The sequence below is a fragment of the Bactrocera tryoni genome, chromosome 3, assembly GCF_016617805.1.
Source record: "Bactrocera tryoni isolate S06 chromosome 3, CSIRO_BtryS06_freeze2, whole genome shotgun sequence".
In the NCBI taxonomy this organism is placed as follows: Eukaryota; Metazoa; Arthropoda; class Insecta; order Diptera; family Tephritidae; genus Bactrocera; species Bactrocera tryoni.
Genome location: NC_052501.1, coordinates 60548373 through 60570049, shown reverse-complemented (window position 1 = coordinate 60570049; position 21677 = coordinate 60548373). Strand labels below are relative to the sequence as shown.

The 21677-nt window shown below is 37.2% G+C and overlaps 1 protein-coding gene across 1 annotated transcript; it reads right to left on the bottom strand.

Moving 5' to 3' along the window:
• Positions 1–1693: 1693 nt before the first annotated feature.
• Positions 1694–16982, bottom strand: LOC120771002 (inositol-3-phosphate synthase). The gene is made up of 4 exons (XM_040098761.1): positions 16556–16982; positions 3085–3783; positions 2777–3019; positions 1694–2691 (listed from the first exon to the last, which is right to left on the bottom strand). The coding sequence occupies exons 1-4, from the start codon at positions 16679–16681 to the stop codon at positions 2053–2055; spliced, it is 1707 nt and encodes a 568-aa protein (XP_039954695.1). The 5' UTR covers positions 16682–16982; the 3' UTR covers positions 1694–2052.
• Positions 16983–21677: the final 4695 nt, after the last annotated feature.

The window sequence follows — 21677 nt, the reverse complement described above, 5'->3', positions numbered from 1 at the left end:
ACTCCCGATTTGTGGGCGTGGCAGTGGTTCCATTACGCCCATCTACAAACTTTTTTTTGTACTAAGAAACCTGCATACCAAGTTTCATCAGGATATCTCAATTTTCACTCAAGTTACAGCTTGCACTAACGGACGAACGGACAGACAGTCAACCGGATTTCAACTTTTCTCGTCACCCTGATCTTTTACATATATATATAATAACTCTATATCCATCTCGATTAGTTTTAGTGAACAAAACTATAATACTCTAGCAACCGGTTGCAAGAGCATAACAAACAGTTCGATGCGTTATAAAAGTTTCTGTAAATTCAGGAATGGTGCATTGAAGGCGGTAAACAAATAGCGATCAAATTATTCTTCTTTTAATTTAACCTACATATGTCATACAATATCAAAAACAAATGCTATGCCTAGCCGTTACTTTTCGCTTTCGATTTCAAACGCATAAATTTTCTTACAAGGTGGCTCGTCGTTCGCTTACCATAGGATCACTCACGTAAGTACCCATGTAGGATCCAGTTAGTAGGTGTTTTGACGTCCGGTTACCAAATAGCCAGTATAGTAAGCAATGAGGTTAAGCACTTCCCGTATGGACAATCACCACCTCCAGTACTGCAGGGCAATAAAAACATGTCGCCAAAGTGTTGATTATATCCGATCTTCTTTTTAGTTCTTTTTTTTAGTTTTTTTGCCTTATGCCATTAGAATATTTATTTACACTTCTATATCTCTGAATGACGATTTTTTCATATGATTTTACTAGGGCAATTTTTAAGATCCCCCCACACATCGTTCAAGGGTTCTATGATCAAACGTTCCTTATTGGAAATACAATCGCAGTTTTAGCTAGACGAGCGGTCCGATACTATTGGTTTGATGCTCGAAACAGAAATTGAATCGGTTTTTTGTGACAAAGTAACCAATTTCATAAGTTTTGTTATCAGAAATAAAGCAAAATGCAACGCAAGCTAAATTTCACATTACGATTCTCCTAGAGCATCAACTGTATTACTGTGATCTCTTAATATATTAATTTTTCATTGCTTTCTTCTTCCAATAAAGCATTCGAACTCATTGTAAACTGTAATAGAATAGCTTCCAAAATTATTCACTTGCAAGTTTTGTCACATTTTGTTTGATTCGAATATTGGTACAAAAAGAGGAAAATACTCAGATTCTGTGACGTCATTGAAAATCAGAATTGATTTGCAATTCCGACAACCAAACAAATCTGCCTTTGATTTCCGTCGGTTGAATTCTCGCAAAGTGGGAAAGTTATTCAAAAAAAGTGCAATAAAAATATATATTTTGATACATTTTTCAATTATAAAATCTAACAAAATATATATTTTTATTTATTGCCAAGCTCTAATTATAAAAACCAACCAACTATAATAGAAATTGATTTTCACACAAAAAAATATACACGTAATAAAATTATTTTTTAACGTTATTTATTTATAAAAATATTTTTATAAATGCTTTCGTTTTTAACACTGTAATTAAAATCAGTAAAGTGGTTTTTCAAAATACTTGATAAAAAACTGTAAAGAGTTCCCAAACGAATTTTCGAATATTATCTTTGTTTTTGTTTTAAGCACATTTAATTTGTTTAGTTTTTCGATCAACACTATAATTAATTTTTTTTTTATTTCGATATTTAATGAGCTATCTCAAATAACATTGGTCATTCATTTCATTTCCTCGATCAAAAATTATTGTCTAGGATATTTATTTGTTATTGTTTATATATATTTTACAGCTATATTCTTATGTATGTTTGCAAATACAATATTAAAAGTGCATTATAAACTACATATAACTAAACTACGGTATAAATTGTCACTAAAGTGCCGTCTAAAATGAGCAGGAGTCAGTGTCAATATAATTATGCGCCAAAGGTGGGATAATATTTAGGGAATGTCTCACACCGATCTTATATTTACTATTAACTAAATAGTATTCCTATGCACTACCAACAACGTTGCCGCATAATTTAGTCTTCCCCTACAAACATTGGCTTTCTTGAGCGCTCCTGCAAATGAGCGCCTAATGAGTGAGACCATTCGTATGACCATTCGCATTGCCATTGGCATAGTGGCCTTTAGACGCTACAGCTGACACTTTGGCAGATTTGCCATTCAATTCAGTGGCACAACCATTTGACACGCTCTTCAATTTCTTTGCTGGGGGCTCATTGGTAATCGACGCAAAATCGAAACGTTGCTCCAACATCATGTGTGAATTGGGTGGCAAACCAATGCAACTGCGTAAGATATTCTCAATGGCCGAACGTTGGCGGAAGAGAGAGTTCACCACTTGTGTGCCACGTGGCACCAACGGTGCCTTGCATAGGTAGCTGAGCAGCGAGAGAACTGGTTTGAATGAGACCCAAGGTGCGTCTGCACGCTCATTGCTCTTGATCTGTATGCGTGAACATAATTCACCGAGAATAACCAGATCCAGTATAAGCGGTGTTGCAAGTAGTGAATCCTCACAGGTGTTGTGTATGACGAGCGTATTATGACCGCCCATCATAATTTCCGAGGTGTATTCATCCATGGCACGCTTGCTATCGCCCACATAGGGTACATATTTGATGACGACCACATGATCGGGATGCTCATTGGGTTTGTAAAGCACATCGTTGGATTCGACCATATCGTCGACCACGTTACTCTTGGAAATCTATAACAGAAAGCATAAAGAGTTAATTTATAAAAGCAATATAATTTTTGGTAAAAAAAATTAATATCTTCAACACTACACACACCTCTTTAGAGCGGAATTGCTGTGGCGCTGACAAGTTCTTGCCATCATTATTACCCAAATGGTTGTAGCTGACAATGGATACTGGCTTAATGCCGGCGCTCACCAAAAAGTCGACCAACACCGACTTTAGTTTAGTCTGTCCCGATTTGAAATCGTCGCCGGCAATGAAGACACCCTTATGTTCCGCCAATTCAACTAGACCAGGTACAAAAGTGTTTTGCGGGGAGCCATTTATATAGGTACACTGCAAAATCAAAGAAATATTGTTTTAATAAGTACTAATGCCATAGGGAAAATGCTGCCACTTACACCTTCATCAATGCTGGCCATTGCAAAAATAGTAGATGGCGATATCTCTGCCTTATTCGCCTTCAAAGATGCCTCCAACTCAGCCATGGTGGAATTTAGCCCTTCTTTTACATCACAGAAACGTTCTGTATTCGCAGTCCACAATACGAGTACCGTATCGACACCAGACTTTTGCTTAAAATCGCGTATATCACGACGCAATTGTTCGTATTGCTCAAATTTAGTACCCTTAATTAGATTATCGGCGCGATCCGACTGATTAGCCGCGATAAAATCTGGATCGTAAATTGATGGACGTGGCTGAAGCGTTGACAAATGCTTGTAAAGTTGATCTTGCAGCTCGACATCCAATACCTGCGCACGTTGCATAGCATCGCCAATATTCGCCGAACTAATGTCCCAACCATCAACAACAATATCATCGGGATTAACCATGGGTACGAGATCCTTCATCGGCAAATGCACATCCTTGCCATCTTCATCGGAGCCAATTAGTACAGTAGATGCCTGTGTAATGGAACCAAACCAATTGGCCTTTTGAATGCCAGTACGTTTACGCCATTGCAATTGACGCCGATTAGCCTCCAAGGCAGCTGTTAGTGTGGAACCATTATTGCCACCCCAACCGACGAGCATTAAACCCAATTTCGGCACACGCCGATCGGTGCGGATCTTCAGTGCAGCTGACTCAGGGTATACCTGCAACGAGATCAAAAGACGATTCATAGAGATTTGAAATAAAAAATTTTCAGCTTTTACAGAGATTGTATACTTCTTAATTTCATTACTTAAGTGCTTAAAGGTTCTTATAAATTGCAAAAAGCAAAAACAAGTAAGGACGGGCTAAGTTCGGGTGAAACCGAACATTTTATACTCTTACAACTTGCAAGAATCAAAGCCGGGGAAATACTTTAAGGTGTAAAACCATTCATATAAGGGCTATGCCAAGTTTTCGCTAAAATGTATCTATTTTCGGCACAAAGATACACTGTTATTAATAAAGTACGCTCTCATATTTTCATTAGGATAACTCACATACTGACCGATATATTCGCTACTAAGTCACCTGGAAGTTCGAAAATCTTTATATTAAGTATAGCCCCCATATTGGTTCGATTCAGCCTATTTTGGACATACAGACATGCCATTCTACGCAAAGGATTATCCCTTTATTTCAGTTACATATAGCACACATTGACCGACATTTTCATTCAAAAGTCAACTATAGGTACCGGGGTCTATATATTCGGTACCCCTAGGACTTGAACAGTTTCTATTGAATTTAAACAATTATTTGGTCATAAGATGGCACACACTAAAGACATTATTCGTGCAAAGTTTTATCCCGTTATATTAATTGCTTATGGATTTGTGTAGTTAATATTTTTGTAATTTATTTTGTGTAATTTAAAATTGTGCTATATGGAAAGTAGGCGTAGTTGTTGTCCGATTTCGTCCATTTTCACGTGCCATGTACTAAATCGGTCAGTCGGGTCCCGAGATATGGGATTTCACCCAAAAGTAGGCGGTGCCACGCATCGTCCAATTTTTACCCTGGCCCCAATAAAGCCTTGACATACCATCCTGACAGCAAATTTTTGCTTCTCTGGCGTAGTTAATTATTGCTTTTAGTAGTTTTTAACAGTACCGTTACTGGGGTTATCACACACACAGGTACCCCTTGCTACTGCGATCCTTTGTACCAAATTACAGCTTTATATCTTAATTTAGTGATTAGTTATGGCACTTTATTCGGTTAATGGCGATTTGTGGGCGTGGCAGTGGTCCGATTACGCCAATCTACGAACTAGTATTTTTTTTTTGTACTGAGGAACCTACATACTAAGTGTCATCGATATATTTCAATTTCTACTCAAGTTACAGCTTGCACGGACGGAAGGACTCCTTGTCTTTTTTGGCATCAAAGGCATCGTTCACCACGAATTTGTTCCTCCTGGACAAACCGTCAACAACAAGTTCTACGTGAAAGTCTTCAAGAGAGTTACACGAAGGGTTAATCGGGTCCGACAAGACATCGCAGCCGATTGGAAGTTACACCGCGACAACGCCCCGGTTCACATTGCCTTTCTTGTGAACAGCAACCTAACCAAGGCCGGCATCCCAATGCCTCCGCAACCGCCCTACAGCCCAGATGTGGCCGCCCTTACCTGGAAAGGCCGATGAAAGACAAGCATTTTGAGACGACAGAGGGGAACCAAGCAGGATGCACCTCGGTTCTCAAGGCTATTCCGGAGAAAGCCTTCCGTGACGCCTTCATCGCTTGGAAGTCGTGCTGGCAGTGCTGCATCGACGCAGAAAGAGCCTATTTTGAAAGTTTTTAAAGAATTATAACTGGTTCAATAAATTTTTTTTAAATCGACTCAGTCCTATTAGTTTTCGGACAAACCCTGTATCCCAATTCTTTTAAGCAAATATTTAAATGAATCTTCGAGTGTTATTTCTGAGTCCCAATGCGTGAATGTGTTTCAAATTAATAATGTAGAAAACTTAACCGTGGTAATTGAAACATTCGTGTGAAGAGGTGAATAACATTATTTTGTAGATAGGCCTTAAAGAAGCAGGAAGAAGGACATATAACTGAATTATAGTTGAACGTTATACTATGGTAAGGAAAGTAAGCAAGAACCAGTTTTCAAATGTTTACTTTTGCAGAATGTATTGTATGATTTCAAACAAAAAACTCGTATCTCTCATGTATTAAACTGTCGTTTTCGTCGTATTTTATAGCAGGTTTGCTTATATAATATTTTATGGTACATACATACATACGATACCTACATAATATATACATAACCAAAGACGAATATTAACTTGTACTGCACCGAAGCTATACTATACACCCTGCATTTTTTTTATAGAAACTACATACATATGTATGTACTATATATGAACTACTAAATCTGAAAACGTAACGGTTTGCATCTAACGGAAAGTGTTTTACTAGTTCTAGTCACGTTGTTGGAAATAAAAAACGGCATGCCAAATTAAGGTTATTAACAGATCTATAGCTTGAATTTGATTAGTCGGTTTGAATTGCAGTTACAGTCTAAAGTAACGTAACGGTTTACATCCAACGGAAAGCGTTTTACTAGTTCTAGTCACGTTGTTGGAAATAAAAAAACTTCATGCTTGTTCACATGAGCTATGAGCGTTCTGCAGCACCACACATCACGTCACGTCACAACACCTCATCACACAACAGCTCACAGCATACCCCAATACACACACACGTTTTACTACGTCATTACTACAACACAACAACCATACGATTATTAACGAGACGACTCGTAATGTCAGCTAATATTCACCACCCAAACCAAATCAACCATCAAAAGAGATGGCTCCGACCGGGATTCGCTCTGATCCGTTTCATCCGTAAGGCAAGACAGTCGTCCGTGATATTCAGTCTTCTTAATTTTTATTTAACCGCAACCATCACCGCAATTTCTTTCTTTTTATCAACTCGAAAAGTGCCGTGAAGTATCGAGTTCGCCAACAGTGTCCAACCTTGGAATTTCGATACATACAATAAATAAGAATAAAATAAGATTCTATTGTGATACTACAGTGAAATAAATATTTTATAACGTGCGAAAATCAGTGCTTTATTTTCCAACTCATAGGTATACTATATAAAGTAAGTATACCATTGGCACCCGTTACTAATGCTAAATTCAGGTTATTAACAGATCTTAATCTTGACTTTGATCTGTCGGTTTGAATTGCAGCGACAGTCTAAAGTGGTCCAATCTGAACAATATGTTCGGAGGTTGTAGCGTTGTCTTAGAGAATAATCCGTGCTAAATTTCGAAAAGATATTTAGCCAAATAAAAGAAGTTTTCCAAGAAAAAAAGCTTGATTCAAATCAATGTTGTTATTGGCAGATAAAATCCTGAAATAATTTGAATCGAAATTGGCCGGATCTGATCGATCAGTTTATAACGCAGCTATTATATATCCTATAATGGTTCAATATCGATGATTCCGACAAATGGTCAGATTTCACAGTGATATCTGCAAAAAAGCGAGCGACTAGTTCGCACACATACAGACCGACAGACTGACAAATGGATCTGTTTAAATCGACTCAGCTCGATCAATAATTTACGAATATATGTATGTATGTATACTTGGTAAGATATGCGAGTTTTCTTTTGGATGTTACGCACTTCGTGGCAAACCTAATATACCCTGTTCAGGGCATAAAAAGAAGTTGTTCAAATCGGGCCTTAAATCGTGGAAACCTGATTAATATCTCGACCCCAATCGTTCTCATGTGTAACGGAACATGTGCCAAACACATAAAACTTATTGCTCTCTTAGAATATAGAAGCGTTCTTAGCTCAAGAAGTTATTTTATTTTTATTTTCATTCTTTCTTTTAACAAATTCTCAACAACGACGTGTACCAATCCGCAACCGGTAGTAAAGAACAAAATATCGTTACATACATATTTGTATAAATAAATGTACATATGTATGTAGCTATGCAATTGTGGCGTCACGTGTATACAAGTATTCCATTAGGACCCACTACTATAGGTATGCGTTTGAGTATATATGCTCTTACGTACTAAATATTTAGCTCTTCGGTTGAGCTCAAACTACTAATAAAAAGCAGTAACAAAAAGACAGAAATACCTACATAAATATAAATGGTTTTGGTTGTGGAAGAATTCTTAAAAAAGGTTGGAGATGTTGTCAAAAATTGGCTTAGTGTTTTTTTAAGACGAAACAGTCGTATCTACTTTAATTTATAAAAGCAACTGTAAAAGCGAATACAATTATATTTTTAATGCATATGATAAAAAAAGATAATTTTTTGGCAAAAATTAGAACTTGCAAACAGCAGATATCATTCTGACACATTTGTATGTATGTATCTACTGTTGTCTGTATTAAATATACATATGTATATCCAAACATACATAAGTATGCACATATTTTGCCAATTAAAGTGGAAAGTAGCGCCACAAAATTATCGCCTGATTATTAATGAGCAAGCGTGGGGGCCGGCCGGCATTTTTGTACAGTTTTGAACAAATACGATATGTTCGGTTGCGTGTTGAAAATGTATTATTTATATAGTCAATGATATATTGTACATACATACATATGTATGTACATTAGGGTGGGTAAAAGACTCAAAAATTTTCGCTTTGTACTGTGAGTAATTTTTTTATGGTAATTTTTCGATTAAGTTAAGCGTTTAAGAGATATTTTTCGTCAAACATCAATGCATCACATACATATTTTTATATATTTTTTGTATTATAAGAGGCAATGTTTGTAGAGCACTTAATTTTCTACTAAACTATGAGCTTTCTAATTTATAATGATTTCTTTTCCTTGAGTTATACAATTCATAAGAAAACAAAATTGCCATAAAATAATCACACTTCGACCGTTAATATCCTTTAAGTTAGGTTTACGAAAACATCGTAGGCAAATTTCTGAGTGTATTTCAGAAAAAGGGAGGTCCCTCTTTTCGGATAAAATTCAGTTTTAGATTTGGGTTTTCAAATACACTACAAGCTGTAGAAGCTTTTAATTTAAAACGGAGTTATAGCATCTTTGTTAATGGAAAAGACAGAAAAACCACAATTATTCAGTTGAAGTCGTATAATTGATACAAGTACAGTATTTATTGTGATTATACCAACTTTTTACTCTTTACATAGTTCAAATGATATTGTATAGCATTATTATTCAATATACCATAGACTGTTTTTGCTGACTTCCTTTAATCATTGATCTCATTGATCATTTTCGCCAAGACAATAAATTCCGGTGTCAAAAAAGTGACTGAGAATATTGTTGTGTGTGTTTCAAAGTAGTGGTTTAAAATATATTAAAATATATTACTCAAGTTTTTTAATAAGGAAAAGCTGCAGCTGTACACCTACCCTTCGCAGCTACATTTTTGACCTTCGTCGGTCTGGAAAGATATCCAAAGAAATTTCGAATAAGGTCAAATGCTCAAAAAAAAAAATTGTTTTTGAATGTCCTTAAGTATATACAGAAAACTATTTTCAATATTGCACGCAAAGAAAAACCCGAAAAACTTCAACAGAAATATACCGCAGATTTACTACTATCTCCCGAGGAGACCCAAAAAAAAAATGAGTTCCACTGACATTCTCATTGAAATTCAAGACAAATATAATGTACAAATATCCAAGAAAACAATTTTCCGGAGTTTGGTCGTATCTGGACTTCACGGCAGGGCAGCACGTAGGAAACCAATTCTGACTAAAATTCATAGGAAACGACGCGTAGACTTTGATAAATCAATGGAGTTATGTCGAGGATGGAGTCATGTGTAGAAGTTCACGCAAGTGAGGAAAGTTCTCTGATCGCCATTCACTTGGGAGTGGCCAGAAACGATTCTTTTACATATGACTCAAGCAGCTCACTACTTCCGGTCTTGGACCAAGTATCCTCTGGGTAGCCTAAGAACATCCGTTTGAAGGCGAGCTAAAGTGAGAAGGCGAAATATCCCCTACATAGGGTTGTGCGCTGGGTTTGGGACCCGCCACGTAAAAAAACACCCCCAATGAACAGTAACAACCAGCCTCGGATGAGAGACCCCCCTTTTGATGACGACCACGGCAAACGGAATAAGGACTACGATTTAAGGGCATGCACCTGGAATGTCCGGTCCCTTAATTGGGAAGGTGCCGCTGCCCAGCTGGTTGATGTCCTCGTGAAAATAAAGGCTGACATCACCGCCGTCCAAGAAATGCGATGGACGGGACAAGGACAAAGACGAGTAGGTCCTTGTGGCATTTACTACAGTGGCCATATAAAGGAACGCAAGTTTGGTGTGGGATTCGTGGTGGGAGAGAGACTTCGTCGCCGAGTACTGTCATTCACTCCGGTTAATGAACGTCTAGCCACAATCCCCATCAAAGCGAGGTTCTTCAACATATCGCTGATTTGCGCCCACGCCCCGACGGAAGAGAAGGATGCCTTTTATGAGTGCTTGGAGCGCACTTATGAGAGATGCCCCCGCCACGATGTCAAAATCGTGCTTGGCGATTTTAACGCCAGGGTGGGCAAAGAAGGTATCTTTGGTACTACGGTCGGTAAATTCAGCCTCCACGATGAAACATCCCCAAATGGGTTGAGGCTGATCGACTTCGCCGGGGCCCGAAATATGGTTATCTGTAGTACTAGATTCCAGCATAAGAAGATTCATCAAGCTACCTGGCTGTCTCCGGATCGAAAAACTACCAACCAGATCGATCATGTTGTGATAGACGGAAGACACGTCTCCAGTGTTTTAGATGTGCGTGCGCTCCGAGGACCTAACATCGACTCGGACCACTATCTTGTTGCAGCTAAGATTCGCACCCGCCTCTGTGCAGCGAAAAACGCACGCCAACAAACACAAGGAAGGTTCGGCGTCGAGAAGCTGCAATCACAACAGACAGCCGAACGATTCTCTACTCGGCTTGCACTCTTGCTCTCTGAGAGCACTCGTCAACAACTCGGTATAAGGGAACTGTGGGACGGCATTTCAAACTTCTTACGTACAGCTGCAACCGAAACCATTGGTTTTCGGAAAGTGCAAAAGAACAGCTGGTACGACGAAGAGTGCCGTGTCGCAGCGGAGAGAAAACAGGCTGCCTACCTCGCAATGTTACGATCGACCACAACACGTGCGGGATGGGATAGATACCGAGAGTTGAAGAGGGAAGCGAGACACATTTGTAGACAGAAAAAGAAGGAAGCCGAAATGCGTGAGTACGAAGAGCTTGATAAGCTGGCCGACAGGGGTAATGCTCGAAAATTCTACGAAAAAATGTGGCGGCTTACAGAAGGTTTCAAGACCGGAGCATACTCTTGTAGAAACCCCAAAGGTGATCTAGTCACCGATGCCCAGAGCATACTTAAATTATGGAGGGAACACTTCTCCAACCTGCTGAATGGCAGCGAATGCACAACACCAGGAGAAGGCGAACCCGATTCCCCAATCGATGACGATGGAGCAGACGTTCCATTACCCGACCATGAAGAAGTTCGAATAGCAATTGCCCGCCTGAAAAACAACAAAGCGGCAGGGGCCGACGGATTGCCGGCCGAGCTATTCAAACACGGCGGCGAAGAACTGATAAGGAGCATGCATCAGCTTCTTTGTAAAATATGGTCGGACGAAAGCATGCCCAACGATTGGAATTTAAATGTGCTATGCCCAATCCATAAAAAGGAGACCCCACAATCTGCGCCAACTACCGTGGGATTAGCCTCCTCAACATCGCATATAAGGTTCTATCGAGCGTATTGTGTGAAAGATTAAAGCCCACCGTCAACAAGCTGATTGGACCTTATCAGTGTGGCTTTAGACCTGGAAAATCAACAACCGACCAGATATTCACCATGCGCCAAATCTTGGAAAAGACCCGTGAAAGAAGAATCGACACACACCACCTCTTCGTCGATTTCAAAGCTGCTTTCGACAGCACGAAAAGGAGCTGCCTTTATGCCGCGATGTCTGAATTTGGTATCCCCGCAAAACTAATACGGCTGTGTAAACTGACGTTGAGTAACACGAAAAGCTCCGTCAGAATCGGGAAGGACCTCTCCGAGCCGTTCGATACCAAACGAGGTTTCAGACAAGGTGATTCCCTATCGTGCGATTTCTTCAACCTCCTTCTGGAGAAAATAGTTCGAGCTGCAGAGCTAAATAGAGAAGGTACCATCTTTTATAAGGGTGTACAGCTGCTGGCGTATGCCGATGATATTGATATCAAGTCACTCATAATTCCCGTCCTGCTATACGGTGCAGAGGCTTGGACGATGTCAACAACTGATGAGTCGACGTTGCGAGTTTTTGAGAGAAAAGTTCTGCGAAAGATTTATGGTCCTTTGCGCGTTGGCCACGGCGAATATCGCATTCGATGGAACGATGAGCTGTACGAGATATACGATGACATTGACATAGTTCAGCGAATAAAAAGACAGCGGCTACGCTGGCTAGGTCATGTTGTCTGGATGGATGAAAACACTCCAGCTCTGAAAGTATTCGACGCAGTACCCGCCGGGGGAAGCAGAGGAAGAGGAAGACCTCCACTCCGTTAGAAGGACCAAGTGGAGAAGGACCTGGCTACGTTTGGAATATCCAATTGGCGCCACGTAGCGAAAAGAAGAAACGACTGGCGCGCTGTTGTTAACTAGGCTATAATCGCGTAAGCGGTGTCTACGCCAATTAAGAAGAAGAAGAGTTATGTCGTTTGGAGCGATGTAACAAAAATTAGTCGCAAAGGTCTTGATGGTCGAAGATATGTTCGCCGTCTAATCAATCAAAAATTTTATTCCCGCTATACATATTTCATGCGAAGTGAAGTATGCTTGAGGATCTTTCATGTTGTGGGGATGTTTTATTTGGTGTTGTGTTGGTACACTCCATAAAATTGATGGAATTTTAAACAAGGTGAAATACGTCGACATCCTGAAAAATGTCATGATGCCATGAGCAGAGGAAAATTTGCCTGTTATATGGAAATTCCAACAAGATAACGATGCAAAGTATGCGGCGAAGTTGACACAAAAGTGTTTTGATGAAAATTCCATCAATGTTTTGGAATTGCCATCGTTCAGCCCTGGTGTGATGTTAAAAAAGCCTTTAGTACCAAAAATATACCAGCGGTACGCTGTCAGAGTCCAATAACGTCAATTTGCAGTGGATGTGGAGTCATATAATAGTATAAGGGTTAAGCAACAAAATACTAACTGAAAGTAAGCACATTTTTGTAATATCATTATTTTTTGCTTATAAAATATTTTCGTTTCAAATTAGTTGTCGCACTTAAATCGTTGATTCCACATGTTTTTGTTAAAATCTCCAAAACAAAAACAAATTTAAACAAAATTTTTACTATTAGAGTTTAAGTTTAACATAGGTTTCAATAAAATAAGTGAAAATACAGTATAAATATGTGATTTATTGGAAAATAAAATCATCTACTTCAAAATATGTAGCGTTTCTAATTAGTAATAGTATAACACAAATATGATAATCTTTCTTAAGTAAATGTGTACTATATTTTCTCTGAAAAGACTTTCGAAAGTAATGACATTAAACTTTACTCTTCTTAATTTCACAGTATTTAATCTAGATTTATTTAACTAATGGAAAGGAAATTATCACCTTGAAATTAATGTTTTAGTATTTGCACTAATATAAGTAATCAATAAAAAAAATTAACTTCGGCTGCAGTGAAGCTATAATGCCCTTCACAAATAAAACAGCTTCCACGTATGAACTTGATTTTGATTGTTCAGTTTGTATGGCAGCTATATACTTCAGTAGACAGATATCGGTGGTTCCGACGTGTGCAAATTTTCATATCTAAAATACTGAGAAAATTTTACATCATATTACAATTTCATCTTTGATTGGAATGAACCGAGATTTATTTCTGGTCAGTTGCAGTAACTTCAGCGACATACCCACATACACCAAACCTATTTAGGCTAATATCTGCCGATACAACGACATAGAACTGTGTCTAACAACTACGTATGTATGTAAGTATGTTATCTACAAAAATTGTCGAACAAACGTCAAACGTCAGTAGATTATTTTGATTTGAAGGAAAGCGCCTAATATATTTTTGAGTATATATTTCCACTAAAAATTTAAACAAGAAAAAAAACGTTAACTTCGGTTGGACGGAAGCTATAATATCCCTCACAGATCAAAAAAATTTCCATATAATAAATAGATCTTTATCGGTCAGTTTGCATGGCAGCTATAATCTATAGCTAAGTGAGCAGCTTCTTGAGGAGAAAAAGACGTGTACAATATTTCAAATCTATATCTCAAAAATTTACTAGACTAGTATACTACATACAGACTAACTAACAAACGGACATGTCTAAATCGACTAAGCTCGTTACGCTGATGAATTTCATACTATCTACATATTTTATAAGAGTGTTCCAAACTTTGTAGTAACCTTAATATACACTGTTCAGGGTAAAAAAGTTCATCCACAAGCTTTTCTGCAAAATTTCAATTGCATAATTGACACAATTTTCCGCAGGAAAAACAAGCCATATAATCGCCATGTGCGTAGGTGAGCTAGCATGTGCATTATTGACTTTTCGCTCTCACCCAAATACGAACGCTCATCGACCTTGAACGTGAACTCGCCAACACCGTTTGGCTGGAAAAAGAAACTACTTGGTGGCATGCAACAAAGCAACAGCTGATCAAAACAAAACGCACCGCTAACACTGCGCCGAAAAGCTCTCCCACACCATGCACAAACCGCTCCTAATATATAGACTTTTACTACTACATAAACGAGTATACTTCCAGTCGCACTTTTCACTTTTACTATAACGCATGCGCGGTAAGTTGTGGGTTGTTTAAGTGGCGGCAGGTCTTCATACTCGTAGTATTATTCATACTTAACTTATAGAATGCTATGTACTTATATATGTTTGTACACAACAATATTTGTTATAAGTATATAGTCAGCTTTATATTGAGCATGCAGCTACTACATTTCCTCATGTATCAGCTCAGCTGAGTACATTGGACTGGAAGTTGTGAAGGCAAGGAAAGGGATAGCACTGGCGCTTTAGTTAACTCATGTTAGGGTGGGCTATTTACATACATAAGTATATGTATGTTATTCCCACAAAATGCATCTTCAGAAAATTGTTGTTTGCGAGATTTTTTTCCTATATACATACATATGTATGTATGTACGTAAGAAATTCTTATACGCATGTAATTTATATAATGATATTAAAAGCGTCGTATTTCGCACGAAATAGTCTAGTCGTAAATTATATTTTTATTGCATGTACAAATGTTCATACACATGTACATATGTATTATTAATGCTTTGTATGTAGCATATACAATTAGGTGTGTTTTGATATGAAATTTCTGAGAGCGCGGAAAAATGCACGTAAAAATTAAATTTCCAAAGTTAAAAAGCTTCAAAAGTTCTCAAAGCCAGAACCAAAAACTGCGGTTAATTGTACAAAAATATTTTTTACGTCGGAAATTTAACAGCAATACAAATGTATTGACAACCCATATACATACATATGTATGCTGTCAATAATTCACCATAATCGAATTGCTGGGACACATTAATAATGTGTTAGTTACACCGTTTATAACTCAAGAACAACTGGACCGATTTTGATGATTTCTTTTTTGTTAAATTCGCCTCCACCACGAATAACAGAAAATCTACTTAAATCTATAAAATGGAAAGCTTCAGATCAATAAATAATTAAAAATAATCGACAAAGGTTATACTACGCAACAAATACAATAAGAAGGAAACATATGATACTGATATGTATAGAGGTCTGTGGGCTATTTGAGGTGTCTTGATTACGAATTTGAGTTCAAAAAGTTTCCGTCACATACAGCCATTTTTGTCATTTTAGTAAATGTGGTGATTCGAACCCTACACCCATTGACTACAACACAAAAAATCCGGATATAGCAACCCAAAATTAACAATCGCAAAATGACTGTAAACTACTACTGAAATCGAAATGTAAATAAAATAAACAAGAACAAAACAAAAGTGTTGACTTCAACTGCACCGAAGCTATAATATAAAAGAAACGTAACATAAAAGAGAATAAAAGTATAAGTAGGTATGAACAATTTCTTTGGAGCTTGTAGACTTGTCTTGGACAGTTAGTTTGTATAGTAGTTATATGTATACTATAGTGGTCGGATATTGATGGTTCCGAAAAATAGACACAACTTCTAGCAGAGAAAAGTATGCGTGTAAAACCTCACATCGATATCTCAAAAACTGAGAGATTAGTTCGTGTACAGACAGGCATGGCTAAATCGCCGGAGCTCGTCACATTGGTCTTTTTATATACTTATGTACATATATACCTAAAAAGATAATATACCCTGGATAAAAATTCGAAAATTTATAAATTTATTCAATAATTTTTTGGTAAGAAAATAAAGGTCGTCGAAAATAACATATGTATAAAAATATATTATTTAATTTATTATGACCAAAAGAAATCAAATGCACTTTAATTTTCTTACGGCTCTCTAAAATGGTCTAGAAGCCAAATATTTTTGACGTGTAGCTATTTCACTGACACATAATGTATATTTTTGCACACATAAGCATATGTACACGTATGAAATTATAGAAAAATCAATAATCACTCAGTCAATGATACACATGAAGACAAAATAATGTTATAGTATTTACATAATTCGATAGGTACGATATTGAGCAGTGAATTTATGAACAAATGTGAGTAATCCTCAACGTGGATATACACAAGAGTGAATTTTTTTCGCTAAAAGCAAAACTTAATTATCTGATAATTACAATATTTTTCACATTTTCATACATATCTATGGATTTTTTTTCATTTATTTCCTCCAATCCCCTCATTTTTCGCACAAGCCTATTTTATTATGTGTCACTCACCTGAATTTTGTCATTGGCACTACGTTTAACATGCGACGTCTGGTACTCATAATCGGTCTCGATGTAGTTCTCGCTGATTTGCACTTTTGGCGAAATCACTTCCAATGTAGCAGTGTCCACTTTCATATTGTATTTTGTTATTGAATTATTTCAGTTAATAAAATTGGCTTAATTGCTCTTGTCTATTTATATATTCGTTTGAATATAAAGTCTAATTGATCTGTGTTTTTACACAAGTCTAGCGATGTATTAAACGTGCAGAAATCGCAAAAGCAATTGCAGTGGTTTTAGTCTTTGAAAATTGTAAATGTCCTTAATTGAATATTTTCACAAATCGCTTCAAGGATTTACGACGTTACGAAATTTACTTTCCACTCACAGCTCAGCTCAGTTTGGCAGTTTTTCAACCAATGAACTCTCACGACACCATACGCTCCTATTTATGTTGAACCCCAGCCGGCGTTTGCTTGTTCTCCAGAGCCGACATAGCCACCATCAGAGCGATTGCACATGTGGTAGTGTGCTTCGATAAAATCACGAAGAAAGCAATGCTACAACACTGATGCGGGGGGCCAAGTGTACACCCCCATCAACAAATTGGGATATCGCGTGGCTTGCAAGTTTGTAGACATGCGTACACATACAAGCGCTAATTCATGCAGCCAGAATACATAGTATGATATATGTATATGTATGTGTATTCATACATGTATGTACATAAGTAGAATTGTGTATATGCTCGCAATGAGTTCTGGCATACCTACGTACGTTTGTATGCGAATATGTGTGACGTTGTTATGTTCGTATTGAAGCAAACGCTAAACATTTGGTACCGGCATCGATATCAGCCGCACTACTGGCTCGTGGCAGCGCTTTGCCGGCTTTGCATTTGCTAAATAGTCTGTCGTTCGCAAAACAATTTGTTTTTTTTTCGCACATACAAGTACATACATATGTATGTACGTATGTGTCTACCTAAATATAAGTACAGGTTTTGAGCCAAAGGGCAATACATTTCAAAAATTTTTACTAAAATTGAGTTTCCAAAAATGGGACAACGAAGTTAACTTAAGGAATGTAAATGTGACCTCATATTAGATCCATGTATTGTATTTACATGTGTTTGTATGTATAATGCTCAACTTCTTTCAATGGGTCATCAGAGTGGAAAATAAAATCTCATCTGCCGTTTGGAGATCTTTCCCAAACCGAAACAAGGAGTAGAAGCTCTCATACGAAGTTAACTTAAGGAATGTAAATGTGACCTCATATTAGATCCATGTATTGTATTTACATGTGTTTGTATGTATAATGCTCAACTTCTTTGAATGGGTCATCAGAGTGGAAAATAAAATCTCATCTGCCGTTTGGAGATCTTTCCCAAACCGAAACAAGGAGTAGAAGCTCTCATACGACTATCTACGCCATTTGGAACTGAAAGGTTCATAATTTGGACAAACAACTAAATAAGGTACCTATTATTATCGTGACTAGCTGAGTCAAATTAGCCCTCAGCTGTAAGTCAATTCAATCCCTCAGTTTTAGAGATTTCGATCTGAAATTGTACACACCTCCTTTCCTCCCCAAAAAGCAGCTCATTTGTTGGAACCGACGTTATTGGACCAATGTAGGATATATGTAACTGTAATACAAACTGAACAATCGTAATAGAGGGATTGTAGGGAAAGAAAGTTAGTGCCGTCTCCAAATACATATATTGTTCAAATCGAGTCACTATAACACATAGCTGCCATAAAAATTGACAAACTGACTGAAGGGCATTATAACTTCGGCGCAAGCGAAGTTAATGAGTTTTCTTTCTTTTAATACTTTAAATTCTACCTGAAAAGTCGACTGTTGTACATATGGTAGTTAATCCATGTCATCTGGTTTCAGCTATGTATCATAATTTTCCTTAAGTAAACTTGTTTGGAGAAGACCAACAGGGTTCAACACAAAGAACTCTACTGTTGAAACATTGCCTCTATTATTCCTGTTAGTAAGTCTGATCAATACCACGCTGGACATGGTCACCACTTTCACCTTCTACAAAAATTATTTGGTATGCTTTTAACTCGTTTAATAAATCATAAAATCGTCTCTCTCTTTCTCACATAAAAACTCACCGTCGGTATTCTCAACCAAAAAATATCTCTCAAAAAGCTTATCCTTTGGAAGTGCTTTGCTTATATGCTTGCATATACTTCATTATTCTCTAGTATTTTCCTAGCACTTTCAAGGACACTGAACATTTTAAATGATTCATCAGAGCTTTGGTGGAATTTTCAAGAACGCTGAGCATTCTAAATAGTAGTTCTACAGAGCTTTTGGTTCATTTTCAAGGACGCAAAGTCGAATGCGGAAAGCGTAAAGGTAAGATATCAAAAACTTGTATAGTATGCATGTACCTAAATACATACAAATATTATTATGCAACCTTATACTTTAAAGTAGCGCTAGAATGCTTATACAGAGAAATGTATTGTATGCACTCTCAAGCCATCGTGTACCTTATGTGGTATACGTTTGCGGCATAGAAGACGTGGTACTCAGTTCAAATTTCTGCATGCCCATCTTTTCTTCCACTTACAACTCCATTAGTAATTTATGTGTTGTGTTCGGTTCTTTCATGCACTTTGCTTTGCTCACACTTTTTGAAAGTTCGGTTGTATGGATTATTTTATTATTTCTTTAGTGGGCCTGACATTCACGCTTATAGATGCTCGTCCGGTTGCCCCACTATTAAGGATTCTTCTAGAAGAGCGTTTCGCAAACGGCTGGAATTGACAATGACCGGGTGGATAGACAGTGCCAGCTGATACGGTCGCCTTCATTGTGCCATTCCAATAGCTGCACATAGAAAAAGAAGCGTGTATGGTTTGTATGGACATATGCTCGAACATTTATGGAGTGGGCTACAGACGATCGCATATGAACTATTGCACATACATATTTCCACACATATGTTCATCCATGTACATATCTATGTACATATGTATATGAGTATATGCCCAACATGTGTGTAAAAGACGGTCTGTTTCATTAATTTCTAGTTGCGCCTGGTGGCTGGTAAAATTCCACAAGTCTAGCTCAATTGATCCACAGTGCGAGTGCATATGGAAATTTACAACGAATAATATTATATAACTTTTTGCTATTTAATATTTTGTGTGTAAGCAAACAAACTACTTGGAGAATTGTGCAAAAAATAATAATAATAAAAGTGTAAATATGACACGCATTTCAATGAAGTACATACATATGTATGTGAGGGTATGCAGCATGAATGAGCAGCTAATTGTGCACTGGGGGACTATAAGGTGGTGCAGGTATGCAGCAGAGGGATGCTCTTCGAAGCGACGTGAAGTTGCTACCACTGCTCCGTCGGCTTTAGCTAGTTCCAAGCATGCAACTATAGCTACTCGATTTCTTTTCCGAACGTATGCTGGTTAGTTCTGGATATTTCTTCTGATTTCATATATGTAACTCTCATGAAATGTTTATGGAGGCAATTTGACACTAATGGTATTTCATTAATTGTATGCAAGGCTATCTTTAAAAAACAATTAACTAATGCTTACATTTTGTTTTGAATAAAATGGGATTTTCCGTAGTATCACTCAGATGAAATATGTATATGTATGTACATTAGGGTGATTAAAATTTTTTTTTTTTTTCAATTGGTACTCGCAAAAATAGGTTCCTAGACACCTCTAAGAAAGCCTCTCCAAATATGAGTTTTTAATTGTAACGGGAAGGTCCTCCGCCTAACGGTTTTCTCTTTTTTCTTATTATCAGATAGAGAAATTTATATCTCGCTTCCAACTACTTGAAAAATATCTTGTTAATTAGGTTTTGTAGGAAATAGAATGCTCTAAAATATGGTCTCTTATGATTTTTTCGTAAACCCAACCGTTTAAAAGATATTAACGGTTGAAATTTGACTATTTTTGGGAAAATTTTTCATTTCTTATGAATTTTATAACTCAATGAAAAAAAATTATTATGAATGATGTGGAAACATCTAGACACTTTCTCCTCCACAGTTCGGCTTTCGCCGGATTCAGTTTGAAGCATCTTGATTATCATACTTTTTACGAACCTGTCGATTTGGCTGGAATTCATATTAGCTGTCTCAATCAATTTTTGGGAGGCGCTTTGCCGATTTGTGAAGGTCTTTTTGATCCGAACCTAAGAGTCCAACTGGAAATCAACCTATTTAACCTAAACTAACCTATATGAAGGCAAGAATATACCCGTAATTGGATCTCATGTAACGACAAAGTACCAGAATCTGCTTTCGCATTTTATTTTTATTCCCTTTAGTCACCTTGGAATTCACAAAATATGGTTTTTAAATTTATTGCTGCTTTTAGTCATTAATATTTACGCCTTGAAATCTTCTGCTATAGGTCTTACGCTCAAGCTCCAATTTTAATATTGACCAATCTTATTCTACAAGAAAATTTTCTGAAAAATTGTACTTAATTCATTGCTTCATGAAGATCTAAAAGTACACGCTGAGCCGGTGCGTAACAAGCTGTATATTTGTTTGTTTTAATTAGCTACCGTGGTTTCTTCTACACTTTGGTTATTTTTATAAACGAGAGAAGACATTGCCAAGTACCCATTGTACGGATCACTCTTCAACACGACAATGCGAGCTCTCACACATCGATTGAATTGTTTTGAAAACAATAAATAGATTTTCAATGGTTAATATTGCTCTAAAATCCCGAAATATAAAAGGCAACCTGTGTACGTAGCGTGGATAGTCCGGATATAAATTCAGTCCGTTCCGATGTCATTGGCTCGATTGTCGTGCGAGTGCTAGCACGCCCTCGTTAAGAAAACTATGGCTTTGTAATCTACATATACATAATATAAGGAAAAAAGAATTTTTAGTCAAATAATTGAAAAATTAATTTTCGGCAAGAGGAAAGAGAAGGAATTGTAGAAGGATAATAACAGAGGTAAACTGCATCATAATTCTACAACTTTGGTCACAACCAAAAGGAAAAAATTCAGTGAATGGATTAAAATCCAAAAAAATTATAACTTCAACATAATTGGAAGTTTTTTAGCTAACCCTTTGGAACTAAAAAAAATATTGTCTTAAAGA

Bases quoted from the DNA above. Each gene is read 5' to 3' on its own strand.
- LOC120771002 (XM_040098761.1), bottom strand. From the start codon at position 16,681: ATGAAAGTGGACACTGCTACATTGGAAGTGATTTCGCCAAAAGTGCAA. The intron at 3,784-16,555 runs GTGAGTGACACA...ATCTCGTTGCAG, and splicing joins GTGCCAATGACAAAATTCAG to GTATACCCTGAGTCAGCTGC. The intron at 2,692-2,776 runs GTGTGTGTAGTG...TTTCTGTTATAG, and splicing joins AGCAATTCCGCTCTAAAGAG to ATTTCCAAGAGTAACGTGGT.